We start from the raw sequence: 27,351 nt of genomic DNA, 5'->3' as shown, positions 1-27,351 counted from the left end.
GTCAGGGGTGTGAAAAATCACACCCCCCGATTGACAAGATTCTCTGATGAAAGTGCCAGTGTGGACAGCACTATGTCTGCAGGAAAGCGTCTCCTGCCGGCATAGCTACTGCCACTCATTGGGGGTACTTTAATTATGCCGGTGGGAGAGCTCTCTCCCACTGGCATAGTTAAGCTACACAGGAGACCTTACAGCGGTCCAGCAGCTGCTCCCGGCTTCTCTCCCGCACTGGATCGCCCCGAGCCGGGGGGAGGGAAGGTGGGTGTGAGCGGCGCGGCCGGGGGCGGGACCGGGAGGCGCGGCCCTGGCCAGGACCCAGCTTCTTCCGCCGCTTTCTGCGCTGTCGCTGCTGTCTGCGTGTCGGGGGGAAGCCCGTGAGTGAGGAATCGCGGCCGGGCGCGGGGTAGCTGCGACCCGGGCGCAGCGCGGCGAAGCCCCGGGAGGGAGGCGGCCGCCTCGGGGCCCGACTCTCGGGCTGTGTCTTCCCTGGGGCCAGCAGCGGCCTGGGCCTGGGGCTCGCCCACGCTGCTGGCCCGCAGGCGCCTTGGCCCCCTCTTGCCCCCTGCACACACATGGGCTGGGGCCCAGGTGCTGGTTGGCTTCAGGGGCCTGCTGGACCCTGCCCGCTCCCGCCGCGCTAGAGCGAGACGGCGGGTTATTCAGCCCGTAGGGCCCGGGCCAGGGGCAGACCCAGAGGTGCTGTTTGTGGGCTGGACCTTGTCCACACTGGGTGCTTGGAGCCCATCAGACGTAGTTCATGGTATTTCAGCTGAGCAGCCATCAGATGGCGACTTGCCTGGCTACCAAACTGGGCTGGGTTTGCACCAGTGACATGGCTGCTCTTGAAACGCTACGGCAGCACATTTGCACTGCAGCGCGGACATTCAGGCGTAGTTAATCCACCTCGCTGAGAGGAGGTAGCTAGGTGGGTGGGAGACGGCTTCCCTCCACCTAGCCTTGTCTGCGCTGTCCTCTCGATCAGTACAGCTATGTCTCTCAGGGGTGTGGGTTTTTCACATGGCTCTGTGTCCGATGGAGGGTCCCGTCTTCCTAAATGTCGAATCCCAGGAATGAAGTTACAGGAAACTTTTTTCACAGAAAGAAACTAAATTGCTTGTTACTTTTAACTGATCATTCTGCTGTTGTGTGTTGTTTCATTGCCACACAAGGCACTGGCAGGGTGAGGAGAAGGATGAGGAAGTAGGTTTCATGATGTGAGAATTTGGACCCTTCCCTGTCCCCTGTGGAAAAAAATTATACCTTAGATGTGCTTTAAGAAAGGCCCTATGAAACTCAGTTTCCTGTCTTAATACTTTTTAGTTGTAATAATATTTGAAAGAGTGTAACTTTTGTGTGTTTGTGGAGTTTTTTTCCCCCAGTTTGCTTAAGATGACTTAATTGAGTTTAGTTGTTTAAGAAATACAAGGAGGACTTGTGGCACCTTAGAGACTAACCAATTTATTAGAGCATAAGCATCTGAGGAAGTGAGCTGTAGCTCACGAAAGCTTATGCTCTAATAAATTGGTTAGTCTCTAAGGTGCCACAAGTCCTCCTTTTCTTTTTGCGAATACAGACTAACACGGCTGCTACTCTGAAACCTGTCATTAAGAAATACAGTACAACAAAAATAGCAAAATGGGAAAATGTACTTGACCTGAAGTAACTTCTCCGTTGTCTAATAATAATGAAACATTAGTGTCACCATTTGTTGGATTAAAACATGGACTACAGATTTAACTAAGAAGATTCCATTCCCTTTGTTAGTCAAGTTAACAGGGAAAGTTAATGCACTTATTTAAAAATTGATTTTCTTTCATGGTCCATGATGCTCATTGTTGTCAGAGTTGAGTCACACTCTTCTCTGACATCCTAGCATTTGCCATGCTTGCAATTCCACAGCCTCCATGGAATTACTCTGGAGCCATTCAGCTGGGAAGGAGGGAGAGAAGGGTTAAGTAATAGTGTTCAGCATGCCTCTTGTGACCTGTTAAAATCGCTTAACACAAATTCCCGAAGTGCATGAATTTTTGTATCTTATATTTGAAGTTTGAGAGCTGATAGTGGTGATTGGAGGAAAATCCAAAGAAGAGACTTAATTAGTTTGATACTTGGGATATGAGAATCTGCTCTACATGCTGTATTTTAGCAAGAATTGTTTTAATTTTGGTCCCAGGTTTTAGAGCAGCATCCACTTTATCTTGCAGTTAACTCTGCATCAGACCGATGGACATGATTCACGTGACTTCATATGACGTATAGACACAAATAAGCAACTTCCTAAAATTAAAGTAATTTTGTGCAAAGTAATTTGACTAGCAAGGATGAGCAGTTTAAACTGTATCCATTGCATTGCTCAGCTTGTCTACAAGTATCATAATTTCACATGAGTTGCTGAAATGCAGTCCTTTTTTTTAAAAAAGCTCTTTTTTAGCTCTTAAAGTGGAGGCACAAATATGCTAGGCTAGTTGCACAATATGCCTTATGAAGTTACTCTGTAATTTACTCCATTTGTAAATATTTTGTCAGATTTCTTCAGGAAATATTGAAAAATTGTTATTCTGTAGATTTGTTTCCCCTTGAGTTCTGTGGCAGTACAGCATCCTGTCTTTTGGGTTTTGCTGGTAATGTCTAAAGCAGAACAAGTCTTCCTTGATTTGGGATTGACATGTGTCATAAAAACAAATTGGGGCATTCCTGTATGTAAAATGAAAATTGGATGTAATCTTACGCTCTTGGCAACTTGTCTTTGACTTTCTGAGAAATGGCACTAATACATAGACTTTTCATAACACTTCACATTTCTGATTCTGTTACTATCATTAACTAATCCTTGTCAGGTAGGTGAATATTCTCTCTACAAATAGGAAAACAGTGGTTAGTTAAATGACTTGCTCAGGGCCACACAGCGAGTTAAGGTGTCATAGCAGATGTTAGCACTCATGAGTTTCCGGCTCTCAGTCCTTCAGCTTGATGTGCGACTTCTTGTGGGTCACAGTATAATAATTCCACAACCACAATTCTAAGGGCTTGTCTACACTGGCACTTTACAGCATAGCAACTTTCTTGCTCAAGGGTGTGAAAAAACACACCCCTGAGAGCTGTAAGTTTCAGTGCTGTAAAGTGCTAGTGTAGACAGTGCACCAGAGCTATTCCCCTCCTGGAGGTGTGTGGGGTTGTTTTAGTTTGTTTGTTTGTTTTTTTAATAGTACTGTGAGTACTCTCTCAATAACATCCAGTGAACTAGTTTTACCCTCTTTTATCTTGGTGTTTTCCTTTTCTTTTTTTGGGTGGGTGGGAGGTAGGTTAGTTTACTTTTGCTTCGTGAAACTGTATGTTGACAGTGGTGTCAGTCTGACATAAAAGACCCTGGCCATTAGTCTAAAAATACTTGCCTACACTCAGTAACAAGATTTTGGCAACTTTTGGCATAGTATATTTTAGTCAAAAATAGCATGTGAATACTGTCACTGGGCAGGCAAATCCGATTTCTGTGAAACATAAGAAATCACAAAATGAAAGACAGATGAGGAATCTGAGGAGAATCACATAGGATGCAAACCATGACAATGGGCAAAAAGTGGTAGATGAAAGTGAAAGTGCTATGGAATCTTTAACTGTTACGTGGGAAGCTGTGTGAGAGAGGCAGCCATGTCTGTTTAACTTCTCGTCCAAAATATAGTCACCCTTCTAGGACTGTAATGTAATGTCAGTGGTGGACTACGAGCTTGAATCATCGTGTGTGATGTGCCTTTGGGTCAGAAGATCATGGACCTGACACTACTAGAATTTCAAATGACAGTCTCCAATGAAAGAAGTGTTGCTGCCACTACCAGTCAGTAATTCTGGTCCTTTTATGGCTCTAGCAGGCAGTGAGTACTTGTTTGCTCAAAAGGCTTTCATGGCTGTCATAGCAGTGAAAGTCCTGAACTACTGATTGATGACCTTGTCCAGTTGCTAGCCATGATGAATGCTGTTCTTGCTCTGATTGGAGAACATTTGATCCAGCAGTGAACCAGCCAAAATGCCACAGGTAGCTATGAAAAGTCATCCAAACATTTCTACTCGCCGCTTACATCAGAACGTGCAACAGTTCTGCAATACTTGCAGGAGATGTGTTGATTTAGCACTAGCAGCCCACAGGAATATATTCCTTTTGTACTTTGACAGATTTGAGGAAATGCATAAGGGCCTCTTCTCCAAATATGGCTACAGAACATCTTGGTCTCTAGATGCTGTATAATAAAGGCTCCATGTGCTCTGAGCCAAGCTGTACCTAAATTCTGTGGCAAGGTCTTGTGGTTTCTGTGGCAACCTGGTGCTGGAAGTTCTTCTGCAGCAGCTTCATTTAATCAGTACAGTAGCCGTGTGTTACTTGTTTTTATAGTCAGTTTCTCTCCACAGTGCTGTCTCCACATTTTCAGTGTGATGCGATGATTTCTGTTCAGTTTTGGCAATGTAACACTGCACCATAGTTGTTGAAGTTTTTGGCAGCTGGATAGGGAGCAGTTGGTGCTTATGGTGCCTGTGGAGAGAGGGAGAAATCAATTTGGGATAAACATATAATCTAAAATGCACAGTAGTGAAATATGCAGTGTAGTTGTGGCCATGTCGGTCCCAGGATATTAATGAGACAAGGTGGGTGAGGTAATATCTTTTATTGGACCTACTTCTGTTGGTGAGGGCTTTCAAGCCACACAGAACTCTTCTTCAGATCTGGGAAAGGTACTTTGAGCATCACAGCTAAATTGAAGGTAGAAGAGATTGTTTAGTATAAGTGGTTAGTACATAGTCTAAGGGACCATTCAAGGTAGAGTGGCCAATTAACACGTTTTCAGTCACAGAACAAAAAGAAGGGGTTAGTGGGTTACAGATTGTTGTAATAATCCATACATCCAGTGTCTGTTCAATCCATGATTTTTAGTATCTAGTAGAGTTATGAATCTAAGATCCCGGGCTTGTCTTTTGAAATCCTTGAAAGTGTTGTGCAGGTTTCCTTTGAGGATGAGGACAGATAGGTCAGACATAGTCATTGCTCTGTGAAAAGTGTTCACCCAACTGTGATGGGTAAAAAGAAAAGGAGTACTTGTGGCACCTTAGAGACTAACAAATTTATTTGAGCATAAGCTTTCGTGAGCTACAGCTCACTGTGTGAGTTCAGTGGAGAGCACAGTGAATGTCTGGCTTCACCCACATAGTTGTTGTTGGGGCATTTAGTGCACTGGATGAGGTACACCACATGTAGTGATAGGCACGGGTAGGATCCATGGATCTTGAAAGGTGTGGTGGGGGGTGGGGTTGGTTGTACTATCACTGCAGAGGTGTTAATGGGCCACTCTACCTTTGGTCCCTTAGAATATGTGTTAACTACTTGTGATAAACAATCTGTTCCACCTTGCATTTAGCTGTGACGCTCAGAGTACCTTTCCCAGGCTTGAAGAAGAGCTCTGTGTGGTTCAAAAGCTTGTCTCTCTCTCCAACGGAAGTAGGTCCAATAAAAGATATTGCCTCACCCACCTTGTTTCTCCAGTAGTGAAATAGCTAATAATATTGGTTTCACAGTTAACGGCCAGATGAAAGTAATGGAAAAGTTTACACTTCTCCGAAGTATGGTTTCGGGCTGACTGCATACTCACTTAGCTATGCTTCAGTTTCTGTTCCGTTTGTGGTTTAATTTTTTTGTTTGTTTGTATAAGTAAAATGCTGGATCACTGTTACTACCAATATGTCTATGGAATTCTGTGGTGGTTGATGGACTCCCACAATAACTTGGGTTCTCCTGTTGCAGTTGGCTGTTGGCTTGCTTGTGAACCTCTACTGCCTAGATGATCATGTGCTGGTTTTAGATGAGAACAAACAGTCCACTCTCCAGCAGAAAGAAACTTAGGCTCCACCCTAGAGTGGACCACAATTAGGTAATTTGTAATTCTGTTAAATTCTCTCTAGGTTAGGTAGTGTTTAAATATATGTTAATTAAAATTTATCTAACATATTTTAAAAGACCACCTATTTTTCTAGTCTGAATACAGCCAGAAGATCTCTGCCGGCAGACTCTTTTCCTGTGTCTGTCTCTCATTGACTAGCAAATGATATTTTAGCTTGTAAATACATAGGTATTTGAGGTTCATCCCTTCCAGTATGGCAGTAAAAGGTGTTAGAGCTCTAGTCTGGTTGACTTGGAAGTGATTTGAGTTTCTTTATTTAAAACAATATAATTTTGGGTGGGGGCAGAATTATCTGAAATTCTTGTGGTATCCAGAGAAGGCCTTTCCTCTCCCAAAGTCAGTTAAAAATATACAAGTGTATGGGGGTATATCTACACTGGCAGAGTTGCATCACCAGCAGTTACAGCGCCGCTCAGAGTGCGCTGAAGGGAAACTGCTGTTGTGTGTTCACACTGTCAGCTGCCTGTGGAATAGCGTGTCCACACTTGTGGCACTTGCAGCAGTATTCAGAGCGATGCACTCTGGGCAGCTATCCCACAGAGCATCTTTTCCTCTTCTGCCACTAAGACAGTGGTTCTCAAACTAGGGGCGCTAGGGAAGGGCGGCCAGCTTCCCACAGCCCCCATTGGCCTGGAGCGATGAACTGCGGCCAGTGGGAGCCGCGATTGGTTGAACCTGCGGACGCGGCAGGTAAACAAACCGGCCCGGCCTGCCAGCGGCTTTCCCTGAACAAGCAGCGCCCCTAGTTTGGAAACCACTGCTCTAAGAGTTGTGGGAAGGCGGAGGGGGTTGCGGGGCATCCTGGGTTCTTTCCCAATGCCCTGTGATGCATTGCTTCGCATCCCAGCAATCCCTGTGCTTCTGTCTGCATTTGACGCCATCTTTCAACAGTTTATGTACTGCATGCTCTGTCTCCTCAGTCTGCAGGAATGGATCCCGCTCCATTGACCAATATGCTGCTTGCTTTCACTCACATGTCACGAATGGCAGTGGAGTTATTCCTTAAACTACAAAGGCAAGAGGAGTTCAACATTGATCTCGCCACGTGTGGTAGCTACGACACAAGATTGCTTGTGGCATTCATGGAGGTGCTGACCACAGTGGAACGCTGCTTTTGGGTTTGGGAAACAAGCACTGAATGGTGGGATCACATCGTCATGCACATCTGGGATGCCGAGCAGTGGCTGCAGAACTTTCGGATGAGGAAAGCCACATTCATGGGACTGTGTGATGAGCTCGCCCCAGCTCTTTGGTGCAAGGACACAAGAATGAGAGCTGCCCTGCCATTAGAGAAGTGCATGGTGACTGCACTGTGGAAGCTGGCTACTCCAACCTGCTACCGATCGGTTGTTAACCAATTTGGAATGGGAAAGTTGACCATTGGACTCGTGTTGATGGAAGTGTGCAGGGCCATTAATCGCATCCTGCTCTGAAAGACTGTGACTCTGGGCAACGTGTGTGACATTGTGGATGTCTTTGCACAAATGGGCTTCCCTAACTGCAGAGGGGTGATAGAAGGCATGCATATTCCAATTCTGGCACCAGACCACCTAGCCACCGAGTACATTATTCGGAAAGGGTATTTCTCTATGGTTTTCCAGGTGCTGGTGGATCACCATGGGTGTTTCATGGGCATTTAATGCAGGCTGGTTTGGAAAGTATCTTTCTGGCCCGTTCAGGATGCTGCAAGCAGGGAGTTTCTTCCAGGACCAGAAGATCACCGTAGGGGAAGTCAAAATGCCCATTGTGATCCTGGGAGACCCTGCCTACCCCTTAATGCCGTGGCTTATGAAACCATACACAGGGCACCTTGACAGCAACAAGGAGCAGATCAATAACAGGCTGAGCAAGTGCAGGATGACTGTTGAGTGTGCTTTTGGCTGATTAAAGGCCCGCTGGCGATGCCTAAATGGGAGACTCGACCTGGCCAATGACTATATTCCTATGCTTATAGCCACATGCTGCACGCTCCATAATATTTGTGAAGGGAAGGGTGAAAGCTTCACTCAGGGCTTGATGGCTGAGGCTCAGTGCCTGGAGGCTGAATTTGAACAGCCAGAGACCAGGGGTATTAGAGGGGCGTGGGGCCATAAGGGTTAGTGATGCCTTGAGGCAGCAATTTGAAGCTGAAAGCCACTAATATTTGTTGCTGTACTCAGAAGTGCAGTGCTTGTAATGCTAGGAGGTGATTGTGATTGGTGCAGACAATGTACTATGAAGGTTTAAGAAAATTGCCTGGTGCTTTGCAGGGCTCTGTTTGCTTTCAATTAATGGAATAAAGATTGCTTTCAAACAAAAACAATTATTTTATTAAAAAACAACAAATGGAAGAGAGAGACAAACAAAAAAACACATCAGCACTGTGGGGGATGAGGGAAGGTGGGGTTCCAGGACGGTCAAAGATTTGTGTATGTCCAGGTATCATCTGCATCCTTGTCCTTTGGAGTACAGTGCAGTGGGTACTGTACTTCAACAGGGCTAAACTGCAGAGGGATGGGTGTTGAGTGCAGTGGGTACTGGGAGTCCACAGGACTGGACTGTGATAGGGCAGAAGTGGAATGTTGCGGGTACAGACTGGAACCAGGAGGTTGATAAGAGTATGTTGGCGGTGTCTGGGGGGCACATGGGAAAGAGTTTTGTGACGGCGGCTGCAGGGGAGGGCGGGCGCAGAGCTGCTTGGTTTGTAGTGCTAGTAGCTCCTGAAGCACATGTGCTTGGTGCGCCATAACTTTTAAGAGCCGCTCTGTGGCACGCCGTGTTCTCTTTTCGGTCCCTCTTCTCATTGTCCTGCCACTTCTTCAATTCTTGTTTTTTGGCCATGGAATGCATCATGACATCACGCAGTAAATGCTCTTTAGATCTTCGTGGCCGCTTTCTAATTCTGCACAGCCATTCAGCCATCGATAACAAAGAGGGAGGCTGGACTCCCATATCTGTGAAGCCAAAATGCAACATTTTACAGAAGCAGCATTGTTTTCAACACAGAGACCACTGATTCAGTGATGTAAAACATAACCACTATTCACATACTCGTCACTAACTGGCTGACTCCAGGCAAACACATAAGCCGCAAGACCCCCAAAATGGTGAGTAATCGTAGGGGCAAGGGAAATCAGTGTTCCCGGACTGTACTGTACACTGGGCACATGGCTCTTGGGGAGAGCCAGCACTGTAGAGCGGGGCCTTATAATCATTACTGTCCCCACGTTTTCCACAGGCTGTGTTCATTATGGAAGAGATCTTGCTGCTGAGGGTGAGCAGGGAATCAAGAGAGGCCGTGGCCCTTATGCGGCTCACCTGGGTGCAGCAATGGTCCCCTTCACACCCTCCCCAGTGATGGCAGAGTGGTGTGGGAAAATTACCCTTAATGGGGCAGGAAACAAAGTAGCTCTGCCAAAGATCCTGCGGCAGCGGATTGCCCAGTATCTCCACGAGAATTTCGGGTAGATTTGAGGGAGTTGATCAACACCCTCTTCCACTGCTCAGACTAGGCATGTGGTGGTATGCGCATCATACAGACACAACTCTTCTTTCTACAACCCTCCTGCCCCCAACAACTTGCTTCAGCAATTCCCAAAATCAAAGCCACTTACCAGGGGCCTCATCTCCTGTTTGTGCTTCGCCAAGCTCCTACAGCTGTGACTGGCTAGCCTCCTCCGGGGTAGAGAAGAGCTCCTGGCTGCATGTATCTCTGACCTCCGAGTCATCCTCTGCCTCTGGGTCCACCTCCACATTCTCATCCAAGATTTCCTCCTCCTGGCTCTGTCTACTCTCCACTGGCACGCGAGCCACCAAAGTATGCACAGTGGCCTTTGCAGTGGAGGTGGGGTCACCATCGAGTATTGCGTCCAGCTCTTTGTAGAACCAGCAGCTTGTGGGCGCAGCACGAGGCATTCCACAGCTCCTTCACTTTGACCTTGCACTACAGTGTGTCCCAGTCCCTGGTCCCTTTCTGTCATGCTTCGTGAAATCTTCTGGAGGTATCATAATTCCTATGGCTGGAGCGCAGCTGGGATTGCACAGCCTCCTCTCCCCAAATGCTGATGAGGTCCAGCAGCTCGGCGTTGCTCCAAGCAGGGGATCGCCTGGTGCATGGAGCAGACCTGGTCACCTGGAAAGATGCGCTGAGACCACTGCACGTGTCACCAAGCAAACTGGAAGGGAACTTCCAAAATTCCCAAGGAATTTACAGGTGGGGTGACAGTTGGTCACCTGAGGGCAGGGCAGTAGAGTTCCAACTGATTACTAGAAGTCGTATGTAAATCACAGTTTTTTAGAAAATTCATGATAAGGTCAATGGCAAAGTATTTCACCAGCAGGCTTAGTCAATTTCAAGGATGGAAGGATTTGTGGCAGAATGGAGTGCTGTGTCTGTGTGGAAGAATAGACATTCTGTGTATGCTCATTGATAAAGTTTGCTGGTTAAATTCATTCTGTCCTTGAAATTGACTAAGTTTGCACACAGAACTCAATTCTTCCACATGCACACAGCACTGTAAATTATGGTAATTTTTGAAAGAACACCATAGCTAAAGTAATATTTAAAAGGTCACCATTGGGGGCATTTTCGTGATTTCCATGCCCTCTGTGAAATCATGATTTACACAGGGCCCTACCCATAATGCTTGTTCCATTCCATAATTTTCACACTGTTTTTAAAATGCCCACAGTCCTGTACTCTGCTTTTCAGTCTTTACCATCTCTCGGGCAGAAGCATGGAGCCGGCAGAGCTCATTGCAGTTCTAACGACCATTGCTAATACAAGACACAGAATTTTCTTGTATTTGTAGTACTGAGGCCTAGTCTACATTAGAAAATCAAGTCACCATAACTACATCACTCGGGGTGTGAAAAAACTATGTTGCTCCAGATTGGGCTTGGATAAATTGACCTAAGTCCCTGAGTAGACAGCATTAGGTCATTGGAAGAATTCTTCCATCAACCTAGCTACTGCCTCTTGGGGAGGTGGATCTTTCCTGTCAGCATAGGTAGTGTCTGTTCTGAAGCACCAGTGTAGCATTGTAAGTGTAGACAAGCCCTTAGAGTAGTACTACTACTGGGATTGTGGGGAGGAAGAAGAGGAGATGTTCAGCCACCACGACTGGATGCTGATGGACACAGTGAATAAAAATGCCAGGTTGCTGCTGGATTCATGGTGCATCTCCACATGGTAAATCCCCGCCACTGGGCCTGAGAAGTGAGCAGTGACTGTTGGGTTGGTATCCTAGTGCAGGTTTGGGTAATGAGCAGTGGCTGTAAAACTTCCAGATGCAAAAGAACACATTTCTGGGTCCATGTGCCAAACTTGTCCCAGACTTCCAATGCAGGGATACCAGATTGAGAGTTGCATTGACAGTGGAGAAGTGAGTGGCAATCATGCTCTGGAAACTTGGAACACCGGGTTGCTATCAGTCAGTGGGCAATCAGTTTGGAGTTGGAAAATCCACAGCATAAAAAGAAAGTGATGCTTTTCCATAGTTATGCAAATATTGGTGGATCACTGCGGACATTTCACTGATATCCTTGTAGGCTTGTCAGGGAAGGAGCATAATGCTCTCATCTTTTAAGAACATAGGACTTTTCCAAAATCTCAAAGTGGGGACATTCTTCACATTAGTGATGTTGAAGTGACAGTAGTGATTCTGGGAGATCCAGCCTTCCCTTTACTCCCCGGCTCATGAAGCCATACAATGGCCACCTTGGAAGTGCCAAAGAAAGATTCAGCTACCAGTTCAGTAGGTGTAGAATGATTGTTGAACTTATTTTTAGTAGACTGACAGGATGCTGGCATGGTTTGCCCACTAGATGGGATCTCAATGGGGCAAACATCCCCATCATTGGAGCTGCATGTTGTGTACTGCATAATATCTGTGAGGCAAAGGGGGAAAGGCTACGAGCAGGGTGGAGGAGTGAAGTGGACTGGCTGTCTGGTGAATTTGAACAGCAGATGTAAGGGCTACTGGAGGAGCCAGGTGTGGAGCTATACAGCTGAGGGAGGCCTTAAAAAGAGCAGTTAACTCAATCACAGTAGTGTTGTGTGATGGTTTTGTGAAATAGTTTGCCTTTGTGTGTACAGAACTTAAATGTGGGTGAATTATTGACTCCTCTGTGAATTGTGGCAATTGTACTTGGTGTAAGTAATAAATATACTCGGAGTATCCAAAAATAGAACTGTGTGTCCACAGAAACAGGAAACAAAGCTACAGTGCAAATATCCAAGGTAAGAACATTCTAGCAGCACTGTAAGAGGGTGACCCATACTTTACATGGGTTTTTAAATGCATATTTTTATGTATTAAGACATATTACAAAGTTTCAGTCATATTACAAAGCATGTAGTATTTTGTGGCTTTTCCTGTAGTTTTCTCAGGCCAGTGTAGGTGCAGTTATGGTTCTTTTTGCTTTCTCCTGATGTGAAGGTGTAGAGATAAGAAGTTCATACTATGCTGCCACCTGTTATATTGGGTGGAAGTGGGGGGGGGGGGGGGAAGGGGCGGCTGTGACACACATAAGGAGCTGTGACAATAGACTTTTTAATGAGTTGGAAGGGCTGCTATGTCTCGGGTCTTTCAGATGTTGCACAGCATTATCGAGCTACGTGCCCAGTTTTGTTGCCTGAGTAAACCCTTTCTGACCTGATGGATTTCCCAATGCATCTCTCAGTCCCTTTTCTTCTTCTGCATCAGATCCTCTCTCCATTCTTCCTGGTCTTGGATATGTGGCCTCTCCAAGCCCTTCATTCACAGTCAGCAGCAGTGGGTGAATGGAGGATCTTACAGACTGTATCCTCCTGTATCCACTTCTTTCTTAATCTGAGTAGGGTCAGACAGTCAGCTGGCTTGGAGAGGGCACCTCTCAAGATCACCACATTAGAGGCTGCTGATTAAAACAGACAGATACAGCATTAGATTTACAATTGCAACACAAAGGGAAAGATAAGTCTCAAAACTCCCTTACGTAATTCCCACAAATACATTTAATAAGAAATGCCAGGTGTCACTTTTTAGCTTTGGAGTGCCTCATTACAGAACTGCTGTGCAGCTCAAGCTGTAGTGAGCAAGCCCTAACGGAGAAGGAGGTAGTTTTACTGCGTGGACGGTTTAGACACTGGACATCCATAGCTATGAGTATAGGGAAAGCATGGTAAAATATTGCCAATATTTTCTTAGGTAGTGATGATTTTGGCTGATGCCTCTCCTGAGTGTGACAAAGGCACAGAGAATCTAGCTGCTACTGACATTCTGAAGCTGCTTGGTTGGACCCATATACTGCTAGTCTGTCTGCAATGAGTTCTCATGGCATCATAACAGTAATGTGACGTGGGGGAAGAAACAAGCCACCATACCCAGAAATATTCAGGAAAATATTGCAGAGTATCTCCATAAAATTTTCATTGAGACTGCTCGTGAGGATAAAAGGGACATCCTTGTTCAGTTAAACAAAGTGCCCCACATGGGGTGAATTGTGGTCTTCCCTGCCTAGCCGAATAAACCAAATAATGGAAATGTGGATGTTGGCTCTACCTCTATCAGAGCATGTGGTGCTGACTTGCTGTAGAGCATGTCTGCTCTCCAGCAGCACAGTTCTGGTGATGCAGCTGTGCTGCTGGAGCATTGTAGTGTAGATGCTTCCTACATAGATGGAAGGGGTTTTTCTGTCTATGTAGCTGATCCACCTTTCAGAGACCAGTAGCTAGGTCAATGGAAGAATTCTTCCGTTGACACAGCCAAGTCTGTGTTGGGCAGGAGGTCGAACTAACTGCAATGATCAGCCCTGAGTTACATAGTTAGGTCAATCTAATTTTTAAGTGTAGACCAGGCCAAGGACTGTATAATTCAGACTGCCATACTAATTTTTTAATTTTATCTTTTCAACATTTTACAAGTAAAGTGAACAATCAAAAATCAATGCCCTCCTTCTTCAAACATGGGGATAGGATGAGCACCATTCTTAAATGGGGACTAAGGAAGGAGGAGTGGGTGGGAGGGAAGAAGTTTTGAGCAACGAAAAGATAAAAAATGCTAATAAGACGAATAAAGGATATATACACTTACCTGAGCTCCCTTGCTGTTTATCACCGGGCTCATGTGCACTTCCCAGGAGGGACTGGATTGACTGTAGCGGAGTTTCAGAATACTCCTGGCTTATCATATGGTTTGCTTCTCCCTTCTGCTCCTCCTCCTCGTACACTGAGGTGGTCTCCGTGTTAGACTCTTGCAACATATCCACAGTTGTATGTTGGATACTGCTGGGGTCTATGCCAAATATGGCATACAGTTCATTGTAGAAGCAACAGGTCTGCAGGACAGCCCCAGATTTGGTGTTGGCATCCCTCGCCTTCTGATATACCTGCGGATATTCCTCTGCTTTTATGAGGCACTGGTGCTAATCCCTGTCATGCTCCTGGTTCAGTATCCCCTGTGCAATCTGTACACAGATGTCTGTATTTCTTTGGCTGTTGCTTAGCTGGATTTGCATAATCTCTTCTCTCCACAGGCCAAGGAGTCCCAGGACTTCTTTCCTGCTCCACAGAGGAGCATGTCTAGTTGCTATCTGTGTGCGTGGATCCAGCATGGTTGGATGCTCACAAAGTTGGACTAATAGGTGCTCTCACCAAGGTGGGCAGTCAAAAAAGGGCATTTCAAAAATACAGTGCAGGTGTTAGAGCTGGGGAAGGGGGACAAGTATCCGGTGTCTTTGACCTCCTGGGAGGTGGAGTTCAAAATTGCGATTAGAGCAACTACTAGTGCAAAACAGGGGTATTGTGGGACAACAGCTGGATGACTGTTAGGGTTGACACAGGTAATGCAGTGTCTACTCTCTTTCAAAAGTAAGTTGACCATGCCTCTGTGTTGCTGGGGGAATTGGTCTTAATGCATCACTGTAATGGGGTGCTTACATCAGCACGAGACAAATTTGGGTGTAGACACATGCACAGGTAGGTTGAAACAGGTTGACTTAGGGTACGTCTACAGTACATGTGCTACAGTGGCACAGCTATGTTGCAGCTATGCTAGTCTAGTATAGACACTTATTATAGCAACAGAAGTGGCTTTCACATCACTGTAGTAAATCCACCCCCTTAGGAGAGGTTAGAATTCATCTGTTGACCTAGCTGCGTCTGCAGGGGTGTTGGGTCAACCTAACTGTTGACATTTTTCACAGTCCTGAGTGATGTAGCTAGCTACAATCTAAATTTTAAATCTAAAATCTAAATTTTAGGTGTAGACTAGGCTTGAGGTTGATATAACTTTGTAGTGCAGACCAGGCTTGAGTTATTCTTCAGAGTCTCGGCCTTTTTTTTTTTTTTTAAAGTAAATCTCTACTTGCTATGGTTCTGAGGAAAGTCACCAAAGCATGAAGTGAGTGTGACTGATGCAGAGATAAAAAGAAAAGGAGTACTTGTGGCACCTTAGAGACTAACCAATTTATTTGAGCATGAGCTTTCGTGAGCTACAGCTCACTTCATCGGATACATACCATGGAAACTGCAGCAGACTTTATATACACACAGAGAATATGAAACAATATCTCCTCCCACCCCACTGTCCTGCTGGTAATAGCTTATCTAAAGTGATCATCAAGTTGGGCCATTTCCAGCACAAATCCAGGTTTTCTCACCCTCCACCCCCCCACACAAATTGACTCTCCTGCTGGTGATAGCCCATCCAAAGTGACAACTCTCTACACAATGTGCATGATAATCAAGTTGGGCCATTTCCTGCACAAATCCAGGTTCTCTCACCCCCCTCCCAAAAACCACACACACAAACTCACTATCCTGCTGGTAATAGCTCATCCAAAGTGACCACTCTCCCTACAATGTGCATGATAATCAAGGTGGGCCATTTCCAGCACAAATCCAGGTTTTCTCACCCCCCTACCCCCATACACACACAAACTCACTCTCCTGCTGGAATAGCTCATCCAAACTGACCACTCTCAAAGTTTAAATCCAAGTTAAACCAGAACATCTGGGGGGGGGGGGAGTAGGAAAAAACAAGAGGAAATAGGCTACCTTGCATAATGACTTAGCCACTCCCAGTCTCTATTTAAGCCTAAATTAATAGTATCCAATTTGATGGGGCGGATTTGATGGGGCGCCTAGGATTTCCAGGTTTATGGATCTTGGGTAGTAGATAGAATATTCCAGGTCGGGGTTCCAGGGGTGTGTCTGTGCGGATTTGATCTTGTGCTTTTTCAGGAAGTTTCTTGAGCAAAATGCTGTAGTTGCTTTTGGTAACTCTCAGTGGGATCAGAGGGTAATGGCTTGTAGAAAGTGGTGTTGGAGAGCTGCCGAGCAGCCTCTTGTTCATATTCCGACCTATTCATGATGACAACAGCACCTCCTTTGTCAGCCTTTTTGATTATGATGTCAGAGTTGTTTCTGAGGCTGTGGATGGCATTGCGTTCCACATGGCTGAGGTTATGGGGCAAGTGATGCTGCTTTTCCACAATTTCAGCCCGTGCACGTCGGCGGAAGCACTCTATGTAGAAGTCCAGTCTGCTGTTTCGACCTTCAGGAGGAGTCCACCTAGAATCCCTCTTTCTGTAGTGTTGGTAGGGAGACCTCTGTGGATTAGTATGTTGTTCAGAGGTATTTTGGAAATATTCCTTGAGTCGGAGATGTCGAAAATAGGATTCTAGGTCACCACAGAACTGTATCATGTTCGTGGGGGTGGAGGGGCAGAAGGAGAGGCCCCGAGATAGAACAGCTGCTTCTGCTGGGCTGAGAGTATAGATGATGCAGAGATGTTTACTTGGGTATGCAGAGCCTGACCCAATAGCTCTGAGATGTGAAGTGCCCCACAAGTTTCAATGAGTACTAACTTGGATGTCTGTGAGGATATCTTTAAATATCAACATTGTTAACTATTTCACAGCTTACCAAAGGAAGTATCCTATTCTGAAGATGGACACCAGTGTTTCTCAAAATAGGGTGTAAAGGACTACCTGAGTTTGACTTAAAGATGTCTAAATTAAGATGGGTAGGTTTTTAACAATGCCTTTTCTGTCTACAGGGGCCCGTGACTGGTTTCATTTTCCAAAAGGGGGCTCAGGTCTTGAAAGTTTGAGAAATACTGGTGTAATGAAAGAGAGAAGGGAAAATATCTGTATGTATGCCAAGACTTAAATATGTTTTAAACAGCTTTTTAGGTTTGTACACCTGTATTTGGTACAGTTTAACTTGCTCCCATATTAGCAAATTATTACTGTGGTGATATGAGTAAATACTATATGGTGCCACAGTAAGTCATCTTTTTCTAAATAGAATTTATGGCTTGAGGAATTCTGAGTCAACCTGTAGAATGAATTGTCATGGGATGTTGTGATGGCCAAAAGTATAACTGGGTTAAAAAAAAGAATTAGATAAGTTCATGGAGGATAGATCCATCCATGGCTATTAGCCAGGATGGTCAGTGATGCAACCTCCAGCTGTCAGAAGCTGGGACTGGATGGCAAAGGATGGATCACTCAGAATTGCTCTGTTTTGTTCATTCCTTCTGAAGCATCTGGCAATGGCTGTGTCAGAGACAGGATACTGGGCTAGATGGGCCATTGGTCTGATGGATTATAGCTGTTCTTAGTAAACGCCTACCAGCATTGTGCTTCATGGGAAGTTTATCCTGTCTGATAAAAAATGTAACCAATATTAAAAGGGCAACCTGTGAAAACAGGCTATTTATGTGATAAATGTCTATATCAAATACATTTAGTCTTCTTCTGATTTTAAGATAAGGAATAGATGGACTATAAATATTGTACTGTTTTTATAAAAAGTGCAAAATGGACAATTTGGTGTTTGAAAAAGGAGATATTTCTCACTTTAACAAAACGGCTGTGGTAAACTCTAATGGAGGCACTAAAGCATCTTGTCTTTTTATAACTAACAATATGTAACACTACCAGCTAATTCTGTGGCTACATGGTACAACATATTTCCAATTTGTGAAATCAGCTACCTTGTTTCTACATGCTGCAGTAGCTTATCGAACAATTATGCTCGGTGTGTATTTCTCACTACAAAATAACTGAAGTTGGATGAAAGCTTATCTATTATATAAAATTACGTATTTTGTGGACTCTGGTTTTTCTGAGTATTCTTTGAGAATATAAATCCTTAGATTTGATGAAATATATAGGAGGTGAAGTAATGTGTGTTTTTTCCCTTCCTTTTCCAGTAAGTAACAGATGCGGGTAAAAGATCCATCGAGGGCTAACCCTGAAAAAAACAAGAGAAACAAAAGGCCTAAGAGGCATCAGGATGAAGACTCTTCAGATGACATTGCAGGTAAATAAATTATGTGACATTTGGCAATCAGAGTGAGGGAGGGAAAACAGTGTCCATATGGTTTTCATTAGTCAACAAAGCAGAAAACACATGTGGGAACCGTGAACTGCGTGTTGGTTGAATGCAGCAACAGAGATGCTTACAATCAAATATCTATGGCGTGATGAATTGTCATTACATTGCACTCAGGGAATTGGTGCAAAAATTAATGAACAGGAGGATAGTTTGGCCATATTAACATTTTAAAGAGGCAGGTGTAAGGACAGCAGTGCAGTGATGTAGTTAAAACACAGGGAAGGCCTTAAGGGTAGGAAAGGTCCAAACTACCTATATTGATACACACAAACAAATGGACTTCAGTAATGTTAAGAGTGTTGACGAAAGTTAGGAAAATGAATGTTTAGTAATTTTGTCCTTCAGTTTATCTTGGATTTGTTGGGTTGTCACCAGCTTGTAGCTTTTTGGGTGTTCTATTTGGTAGGAAAAATAGTACTTTTAAAAAAGATGGAAATAAAATCCTTCAGATGCATCAGAAAATGGACACTATTGTGTCCTTGGAGCTAATGTGTCCTGCCTTTAAAAACTATATAGATATAGCTAGATAGTGGCTTTGAAAGGTTTAATTTATGTAAATAGCAGACAACTAATATATTTTACAATTACAAAATTTTGTTAAACAAGTTGAGGGTAGGCTACAATTTAGATCTGTCAGTTTTGATAGTTACCTTCAAAGTAATCTCTGTAATCCAGCTTTTGTGCTGGAACCAAGGTTCTGGAAGGAAGTGCTGTGTCTGAAAGCCCTTAAGTTGTATCTTGAATAAGCATGGTGTGCAAGCTCTCTGTACCTCCCAAGTATTAAACATATTTTTATAGTAATGAGTGCCACCTGATCAGCATAAAATGGAATGTGATGTGTTATTACGGCACTTTTTGTAAAAAGGAAAGAAAAAAAAAAGCTTGAATCCTTGTACAAGATTGAATCTGGCTTTTGTGACTAATGACTGAGTGTCTCTTATTCTGTAGGTTTAACCTGCCAACATGTAAGCCAAGCAGTGGATGTGCATCGTGTGAAGAGGGCAGTAGCTCAGAATGTTTGGTCAATATGTTCAGAATGTTTAAAAGAAAGGAGAATAAATGATGGCGACCCAGTAATTCCTTCTGACATATGGCTGTGCCTCAAATGTGGCTCTCAGGTAAAGAAACTTGCACTGTAAATTTACAGACAAATATAGACCCTGATCCTCTGAAAGGATTTGCAAGTGCAGATTCTTATTTCTGCATGGAGTCTCACTGGAACTCTGGGCAGGAGCAATGGGATTTTGCCCAAAGGGGAAGTGTTATCACCACAGATCCCTGCTTTTGGGATAAGCCTGTACTAGAGTTTGAAACCCTCGGGAAAGCTCTGACTCTTGGGGACAGTGTTAATTTCTCTTTGAGCTATACAAACTTTCCATGCAAGTCTATACAACGAGGTGTGCGTGCCACCCTATCTGCGGTACACCCACTGTTCTTTCTAGACATTGGAACAGCAGTTCAGAACTCCCTCTGGTCTCTTGACTTTCATACTAGAAATATTTTTTAACAGTGAGAGTAATTAACGATTGGAACCATTTACCAAGAGTCATGGTGGATTCTCCATCGTGGAGAACGTTAAAATCAAGATTAGATGTTTTTTAAAAATATATGCTTTGTGTTGACTCTTCAGGGCCAGGAACTGTCCTTCCTGAAGGATGCCAGCTCTAACCCAAAACTTAGATTTAACAAATGCTTGTCTCATGCCTTATCCTTGCTTATTGTTTTCCAGGCAGACTATGGTAAGGTCTACCTTAGAAGCACTACATTGGTGCAGCTGCAGTGCATCTGGTGAAGACATGCTATGCTGACGGGAGAGCATCCCCTGCCAACATAGCGCCACTGTGAATAACGCTTAGGTCACTGTAACTTGTATTGCTCGGGGCGCAGGGGCTGTCTTTCACAGCAGTGGCCCCGGCCCTAGCTCCAGCTGAAGCTGCGAAGGGCAGGGGAGTGCACAGCCCCTGGGTCCTGCCACATCCGCGGGGGATAGGAGGGCTCACAATAGGAATGCTTTGGATGTAAGCCATGGAGGTGGGACTGTGTGATCACTATGATCCTTTCTGGCCCTAAAATCAATGAGAATGGGGGAAATTTCTGTATTATTTTTTTAGAAGTATGTATGACTCAGTTTCTCCACTCACTTTTGTATTGTTACCCATGGGGTGTGAAGGGGTTGATTTCTTTCCTGACACAGAGGATAAGCAATGCAGGGACTAGGTGAAAGTGATGTAGGCAAATTGGTATGAATAGTCTATCAAGAACTGTCAATGTGTGAACAAAGCTACCTTATGGATACAATGGAAGGCCAACAGTTGGTCACAAACTTGTAACGACTCCAGTCAAAGGGGGCAGGACATGTGAAAACGCGGTGACTAGAATTGGTTACAAAGAACTCAGTTGTTCGGAGATGGCAGTAAGAATGCTGCTGCCCAGTGCAGTGAGGTTCAGGGTGGGTCTACATTAAACACACTACATCGGTGCAGCTGTGGTGCTTTAAGTGAAGATGTTCCTATGCTGATAGGAGAGTTTCTTCCATCGGCGTAGTTAATTCACCTCCACAAAAGGTGGTAGCTATGTCAACGGGAGAAGCTCTCCTGCAGACCTAGCACTGTCTACATCAGGAGTTAGGTCAGTATAACAACGTCGCTTGGGAGTATGGATTTTTCCCACCCCCGAGTGACGTAGTCCTACTGATATAAGTCTGTAGAGTAGACCTGACCTTAGTCCTGGACATTTGGGCAAGACAAAGAGGTGGAGCTGCCAGAAGCCATGTGAGAAATAGTTGCTGAAGTATAGCAGGCATGGGGCTCCACCTTGTAAAAAGCGGAGGCTCAGGGCTTAACACTACACGCCCAGAAACGCTGTATAGAGGTTGCTGTCATAGAACAACTTATGGATCTCTGACAGATATTGTATGTTCTTAAAAAATCACACTTCTACCTAGATTTACATTGTTACAAGTAATGCCCAAGATCATTTTAATTTAAAGATTAAAGAAAAATAATTTTCTCTATATTTCTTTTATGTTCTTTTTATGCATTTGGGCAGCTCTCGTTGTGTAGTCAGTTTCACTGTTCTCTCTGTTGTCACTTTGGTATTCAGTTTCTCCTGTGTAACTCTCATGCAGCAACAGGGGAGACACTCTAAATATAGGAAAAGACAATTGTAAAACTGTTTAATGCTTTTAGAGGTGGTATAGTGCCTGAAACTAGTTTTAATTATTATTATTTTTTTTAATTACAGGATTTGAAGTTGACAGTGTCCCTTTAAATAAAAAGTGTATTCTTACTCATGAAATTCCATTTATATGTGTGTGTATATATATATGTATAGATATACACTTCTCACATGAGTGCTTTAACAGCGTTTTCCTAGGAAAAAGTTTATGCTCTCCTGCAGGAAATTCTCTAGCATACAAACTCCATTCCTGTGTGCAAGCACTAGTAAAGTGAATTGATAAGAATCCTGCTTTTTGGAGTTGTAGATGATTTTACCTCTTTTTCTTCAGTTCTGTGTTGTAAAGTAAAATATTGTAGTTTTTTTTTTTTTGAAATATAATATACATAATATGTATAACCTTTTCTTAATGATCTCATTTTCAGGGTTGTAGTCAAAACTCAGAAGGCCAGCATTCTCTGAAACATTTCCAAACTGCTCGCACAGAACCTCATTGCATTGTAATCAATATCAGCACATGGATCATATGGTAAGATTGTGTTTAGGAATAGTTTTGTGTGGGTGTGTGTATATACACACACACACACACACACACACACACACACAGTTAAAAAGACTCTTTTTTTTTTTTTTAACTAGGGCAGTTGGTTAATCACAGTTAACTCACGCGATAACTCAAAAAAAATTAATTGCAGTTTTAATTAAACAATAGAAAACCAATTGAAATTTATTAATATTTTGGATGTTTTTCTACATTTTCATATATATTGTATTCTGTGTTGTAATTGAAATCTAGGTGCATATTATTTTTGATTACACATTTGCACTGTAAAAATGATAAACTCAAGAAATAGTATTTTTCAATTCACCTCATACAAGTACTGCAGTGTAATTGTAATCTCTTTATCATGAAAGTGCAACTTACAAATGTAAACTTTTATTGTTACATAACTGCACTCAAAAAAAACCCACAATGTAAAACTTCAGAGCCTACAAGTCCACTCAGTCCCACTTCTTGTTCAGCCAATTGCTAAGTCAAACAAGTTTGCTTACATTTACAGGACATAATGCTGCCCTCTTCTTATTTACAATGTCACCAGAAAGTGAGTACAGGTATTTTCATGGCACTTTTATAGCCGGCATTGCAAGGTATTTACGTGCCAGATATGCTAAACATTTGTATGCCCTTTCATGCTTCGGCCACCATTCTAGAGGACATCCGTCCAAGCTGATGATGCTCATTAAAAAAATAATGTGTTAATTAAATTTGTGAAGGAACTCCTTGGGGAAGAATTGTATGTTCCCTGTCAGTTTTATCCACGTTCTGCCATATGTTTCATGGTATAGCAGTCTCGGATGATGACCCAGCTCACGTTCATTTTAAGAACACTGTCACTACAGATTTGACAAAACACAAAGAAGGTCCCAATGTAAGATTTCTAAAGATAGCTACAGCACTCGACCCAAGGTTGAAGAATCTGAAGTGCCTTCCAAAATCTGAGAGGGATGAGGTGTGGAGCATGCTTTCAGAAGTTGTAAAAGAGTAACACTTTGATGCAGAAACTACAGAACCTGAACCACCAGAAAAGAAAATCAACCATCTGCTGGTGGCATCTGACTCAGATGTTGAAAATGAACATGTGTCGGTCTGTACTGCTTTGGATTGTTATCGAGCAGAACCTGTCATCAGCATGGATGCATGTCCCCTGGAATGGTGGTTGAAGCATGAAGAGATATATGAATCTTTAGCGCATCTAGCATGTAAATATCTTGTGACGCTGGCTACAAGAGTGCCATGTGAACGCCTTTTCTCACTTTCAGATGACATTGTAAATGAGGCAGGCAGTATTATCTTCTGAAAATGTAAACAAACTTGTTTGTCTTAGCGATTGCCTGAACAAGAAGTAGGACTGAATGGACTTGTAAGCTCTGAAGTTTGACATTGTTTTGTTTTTGAGTGCAGTTATGTAACCACAAAAATTTACATTTGTAAGTTGCACTTTCATGATAAAGAGCTTACACTGCAGTAGTTGTGTGAGGTGAATTGAAAAATACTATTTCTCGTGTTTATCATTTTTACAGTGCAAATATGTGTAATCAAAAATAATATGCACCTTGATTTCAATTACAACACAGAATACAATACATAGGAAAATGTAGAAACAAGTTTGTTTACATTTTCAGAAGATAAAGCCTCAATCACTATTCCACATAGGCAATATAGGCAGAGGAATGCTTATCTTTTCCTGGTTTTTGGATAGTGGTGGAACTTAGGCGTCTGGATGCCTAGAGCAGGGGTGAAAGTAAGTTAAAGGACTTACCGGTACTCCGGAGTCCTGAGCAAGGAGTGGGGCCTCAACTGGAAGAGGCAGGGCCTTTAGAGCCCCAGGCCCTTTGAATCGAGATTGAAAGGGTCATAGAATCATAGAATATCAGGGTTGAAAGGGACCTCAGGAGGTCATCTAGTCCAACCCCCTGCTCAAAAGCAGGACCAATCCCCAATTAAATCATCCCAGCCAGGGCTTTGTCAAGCCTGACCTTAAAAACTCCTAAGGAAGGAGATTCCACCACCTCCCTAGGCAACGCATTCCACTGTTTCACCACCCTCTTAGTGAAAAAGTTTTTCCTAATATCCAACCTAAACCTCCCCCACTGCAACTTGAGACCATTACTCCTTGTCCTGTCCTCTTCCACCACTGAGAATAGTCAAGAACCATCCTCTCTGGAACCACCTCTCAGGTAGTTGAAAGCAGCTATCAAATCCCCCCCCTCATTCTTCTCTTCTGCAGACTAAACAATCCCAGTTCCCTCAGCCTCTCCTCATAAGTCATGTGTTCCAGACCCCTAATCATTTTTGTTGCCCTTCGCTGGACTCTCTCCAATTTATCCACATCCTTCTTGAAGTGTGGGGCCCAAAACTGGACACAGTACTCCAGATGAGGCCTCACCAATGTCGAATAGAGGGGGACGATCACGTCCCTCGATCTGCTCGCTATGCCCCTACTTATACATCCCAAAATGCCATTGGCCTTCTTGGCAACAAGGGCACACTGCTGACTCATATCCAGCTTCTCGTCCACGGTCACCCCTAGGTCCTTTTCCGCAGAACTGCTGCCTAGCCATTCGGTCCCTAGTCTGTAGCTGTGCATTGGGTTCTTCCATCCTAAGTGCAGGACCCTGCACTTATCCTTATTGAACCTCATCAGATTTCTTTGGCCCAGTCCTCCAATTTGTCTAGGTCCCTCTGTATCCTATCCCTGCCCTCCAGCGTATCTACCACTCCTCCCAGTTTAGTATCATCCGCAAATTTGCTGAGAGAGCAATCCACACCATCCGGCTCCGAGCTCCGGGCCCTTTAAATTGCCGACTGAGCCCTGCTGGCAGAGATTTAAAGGGCCCAGGGCGGTAGCAGCGGCTGGAGCCCCGGGCCCTTTAAAACACTGCCCGAGCCCTGCTGCCAGAGCCCTGGGGTAGTGGTGGCGGGGCTCTGGCAGGGATTTAAAAGGGCAGGGACTCCCAGCTGCTGCTACTGCAGCAGAGCCCCGGGCCCTTTAAATCGGAGCCCCGGGAGTCCTGGCCACCTCCGCTACCCAGGGGCTCCGGCAGCGGGGCTCTGGCGGCAATTTAAAGGGCCCGGGGCTCCAGTCACTGCTGGGAGCCCCAGGCCCTTTAAATTGCTGCCTGGGGAAGCCGGTACGGTACGGTGTACCCGCGCGTACCAACTTACTTTCACCTCTGGCCTAGAGCGAAACAGCATTGAGCATGCCCAAGGGCAGAAACTTAGGTGCCTAAGGTACTTTTACAGAGAAAATTTGGGCATCAAGTGAGTTTAGATACCTACATGGTTTGGCGGCAGCCATACAGGGGTTTTGTGGATGTCAGTGGTTCCTAAAGCTGAAAATTAGATGCTCAAGTCCATTTGTGGATGTGGCCCAAAATGACTTCCCCAGGCACACAGGAAGTCTGTTAGATGTGGGAAGTGAACCTGGATCTCCTGAATTCCAATCTATTTCTCTTTGTTTAAATTTTGTGTATTGTTTAGGTGTTATGAATGTGATGAAGAGCTGTCAACACACTGCAACAAGAAGGTTTTGGCTCAGATAGTTGACTTTCTTCAGAAACATGTTACTAGGACTGAACCAAGTAAGAATTTTATTTAATGCACCAATTACATATCTCTCTGTTTCTAGAAACGGCATCTCAGCTTTTGGATTGTATTAATAATACAATTGAAAAATGATTGGTGGTGTTGATCCAATGTTTATTATTACAGTTGTTTCCAGAAACACTGCCTTCTATTGTGGTACTAGAAATAATATTTTGGGCACTGTAATGTAATTCTCCCAGAATTTCACCTTCAACATCTGTATTTTATTACATCAGTTTATGGTAGATAATAAAACCTTGCTGAGGTCCCCAGAGATAAATGCAAGTACTTGATGATAAAGCATTCGTTATCTCATTTACATTAACATATACAAACTGCATTGAAAAAAATTAATTGGTTGAGTTTTTGTATCAGTCACGTTTTTAAACTGCACAATTGCTTGCTTACTTTCATTGATGACGTTTGCACAGCAGTTCTTTAAAGCTTATTGCTGGACATAGTGCTTTCAATCACTTGACTTTATGAAATTACTTGCACAAGTTATTACTATCAGGCTCATAAAGCATCAACTAATGTGTCTTTCTTCTTGTGTCTGCATAGTGGAAATAATTAGGTATTCTTGCTGCTCATCTATGCACTTTTGAAGATCGAGATGGATGATACAAGCATTGACACAAGTCTTGCTGCAGCATTTCAGATCTAAAACTTTACTGGGGCTGTGCAGATTTCACACTACTTAGACGTAACTGCGGGGAGGAGGGACGGACTTGGAAAAGACTTTTGATTGCACATTCCCAGAAGAGAATAGTTGCATCACTGGTTAGGGATAGGATCAGAATTATATAGCCTTACGGGTAGGTCTTTATATGCGCCTCAGTGCATGTGTGCATAACTCTCTTGTTAGTTTTAATGGAAATTGTTTTCCAGGTGATCATCTCACAATAAGACACTTTCAAGTTGTCATATTTAAAAAAAGCAGATTTTCTAATCCATAGTTACAACTAACGGCATATTACATTTTAAAAATGTAGCTTTTCATTATGCTGTTTTTACTGTATGTGTTTCTCTCATTTTGGACAATGAAAACACAATATTCAATTTCACTTTCCTTTACAGTCCATTTTTAATGTCCAATTTTCATGCACTAGTAAAATGCTGTGATATTTCATTTGCAAGCACTTAAATACTGTGGTAATTGTTTCAAATAATCAAATGGAAAATATTTAAATTTGTTTTGTTTTACAAAAAATAAAAAAGATGCTGGCTAAGATTTTCAGAAGTGCATAATGATTTTGGATGCCTCAAATTTTAGGTGCCCAATTTGAGATGCTTTGAAGGTGTCTTGATTTTGCCCATCACTTTCTGAAAATTAGACACCCAAAATGACCAGCCAGCTTTAATCTTAAATCTTAATCATTGTCAGGTCATGTTGGGCCCAATGCTTATGTAACCATGAAATATATATATATTTTTATAGAAGCACATTGACTATGCTCTATTTATTTAATCCAAGAGTTGGAAAATCAAAGATTATTAACACTGTCTGAGAATGCAGGCATTAAAAATGAGATACCAAAAAGACAGAAAACTCTTTAAGATTTTCCTCCGATGAACATGTTTGTGAAGATATTTTCTGAATGAAGGAGTAATGTCACAAGATATTGAATTATACAGAATGAACTTTAAAACCAGTGACGTATTAAGCTCAGCTTTTTTGGTGAGCCTCAGTATGTTGCTGCTGCCACCGTCTCATTCAT

General features: G+C 43.5%; 1 protein-coding gene across 2 annotated transcripts in view; it reads left to right on the top strand.

Moving 5' to 3' along the window:
- The first annotated feature begins 295 nt into the window (after window positions 1-295).
- USP45 (ubiquitin specific peptidase 45) overlaps window positions 296-27,351 on the top strand; it is a 99,260-nt gene continuing 72,204 nt past the window's right edge. The window contains exons 1-6 of one of the 2 annotated variants that reach the window (XM_084624082.1): window positions 323-374; window positions 5,786-5,912; window positions 18,125-18,234; window positions 19,258-19,427; window positions 21,912-22,015; window positions 25,529-25,629. In XM_084624082.1, coding sequence (XP_084480208.1) covers window positions 18,135-18,234; window positions 19,258-19,427; window positions 21,912-22,015; window positions 25,529-25,629 — 475 coding nt within the window. In that variant the 5' untranslated portion in view covers window positions 323-374; window positions 5,786-5,912; window positions 18,125-18,134. Of the gene's footprint in view, window positions 375-5,785; window positions 5,913-18,124; window positions 18,235-19,257; window positions 19,428-21,911; window positions 22,016-25,528; window positions 25,630-27,351 lie in introns of both variants that reach the window. The other variant, XM_084624083.1, reaches the window with a different exon arrangement.

Source organism: Lepidochelys olivacea (assembly GCF_965140295.1).
Source record: "Lepidochelys olivacea isolate rLepOli2 genome assembly, chromosome: 3".
Classification (NCBI taxonomy): Eukaryota; Metazoa; Chordata; order Testudines; family Cheloniidae; genus Lepidochelys; species Lepidochelys olivacea.
This window is presented reverse-complemented; position numbering and strand designations above follow the sequence as displayed.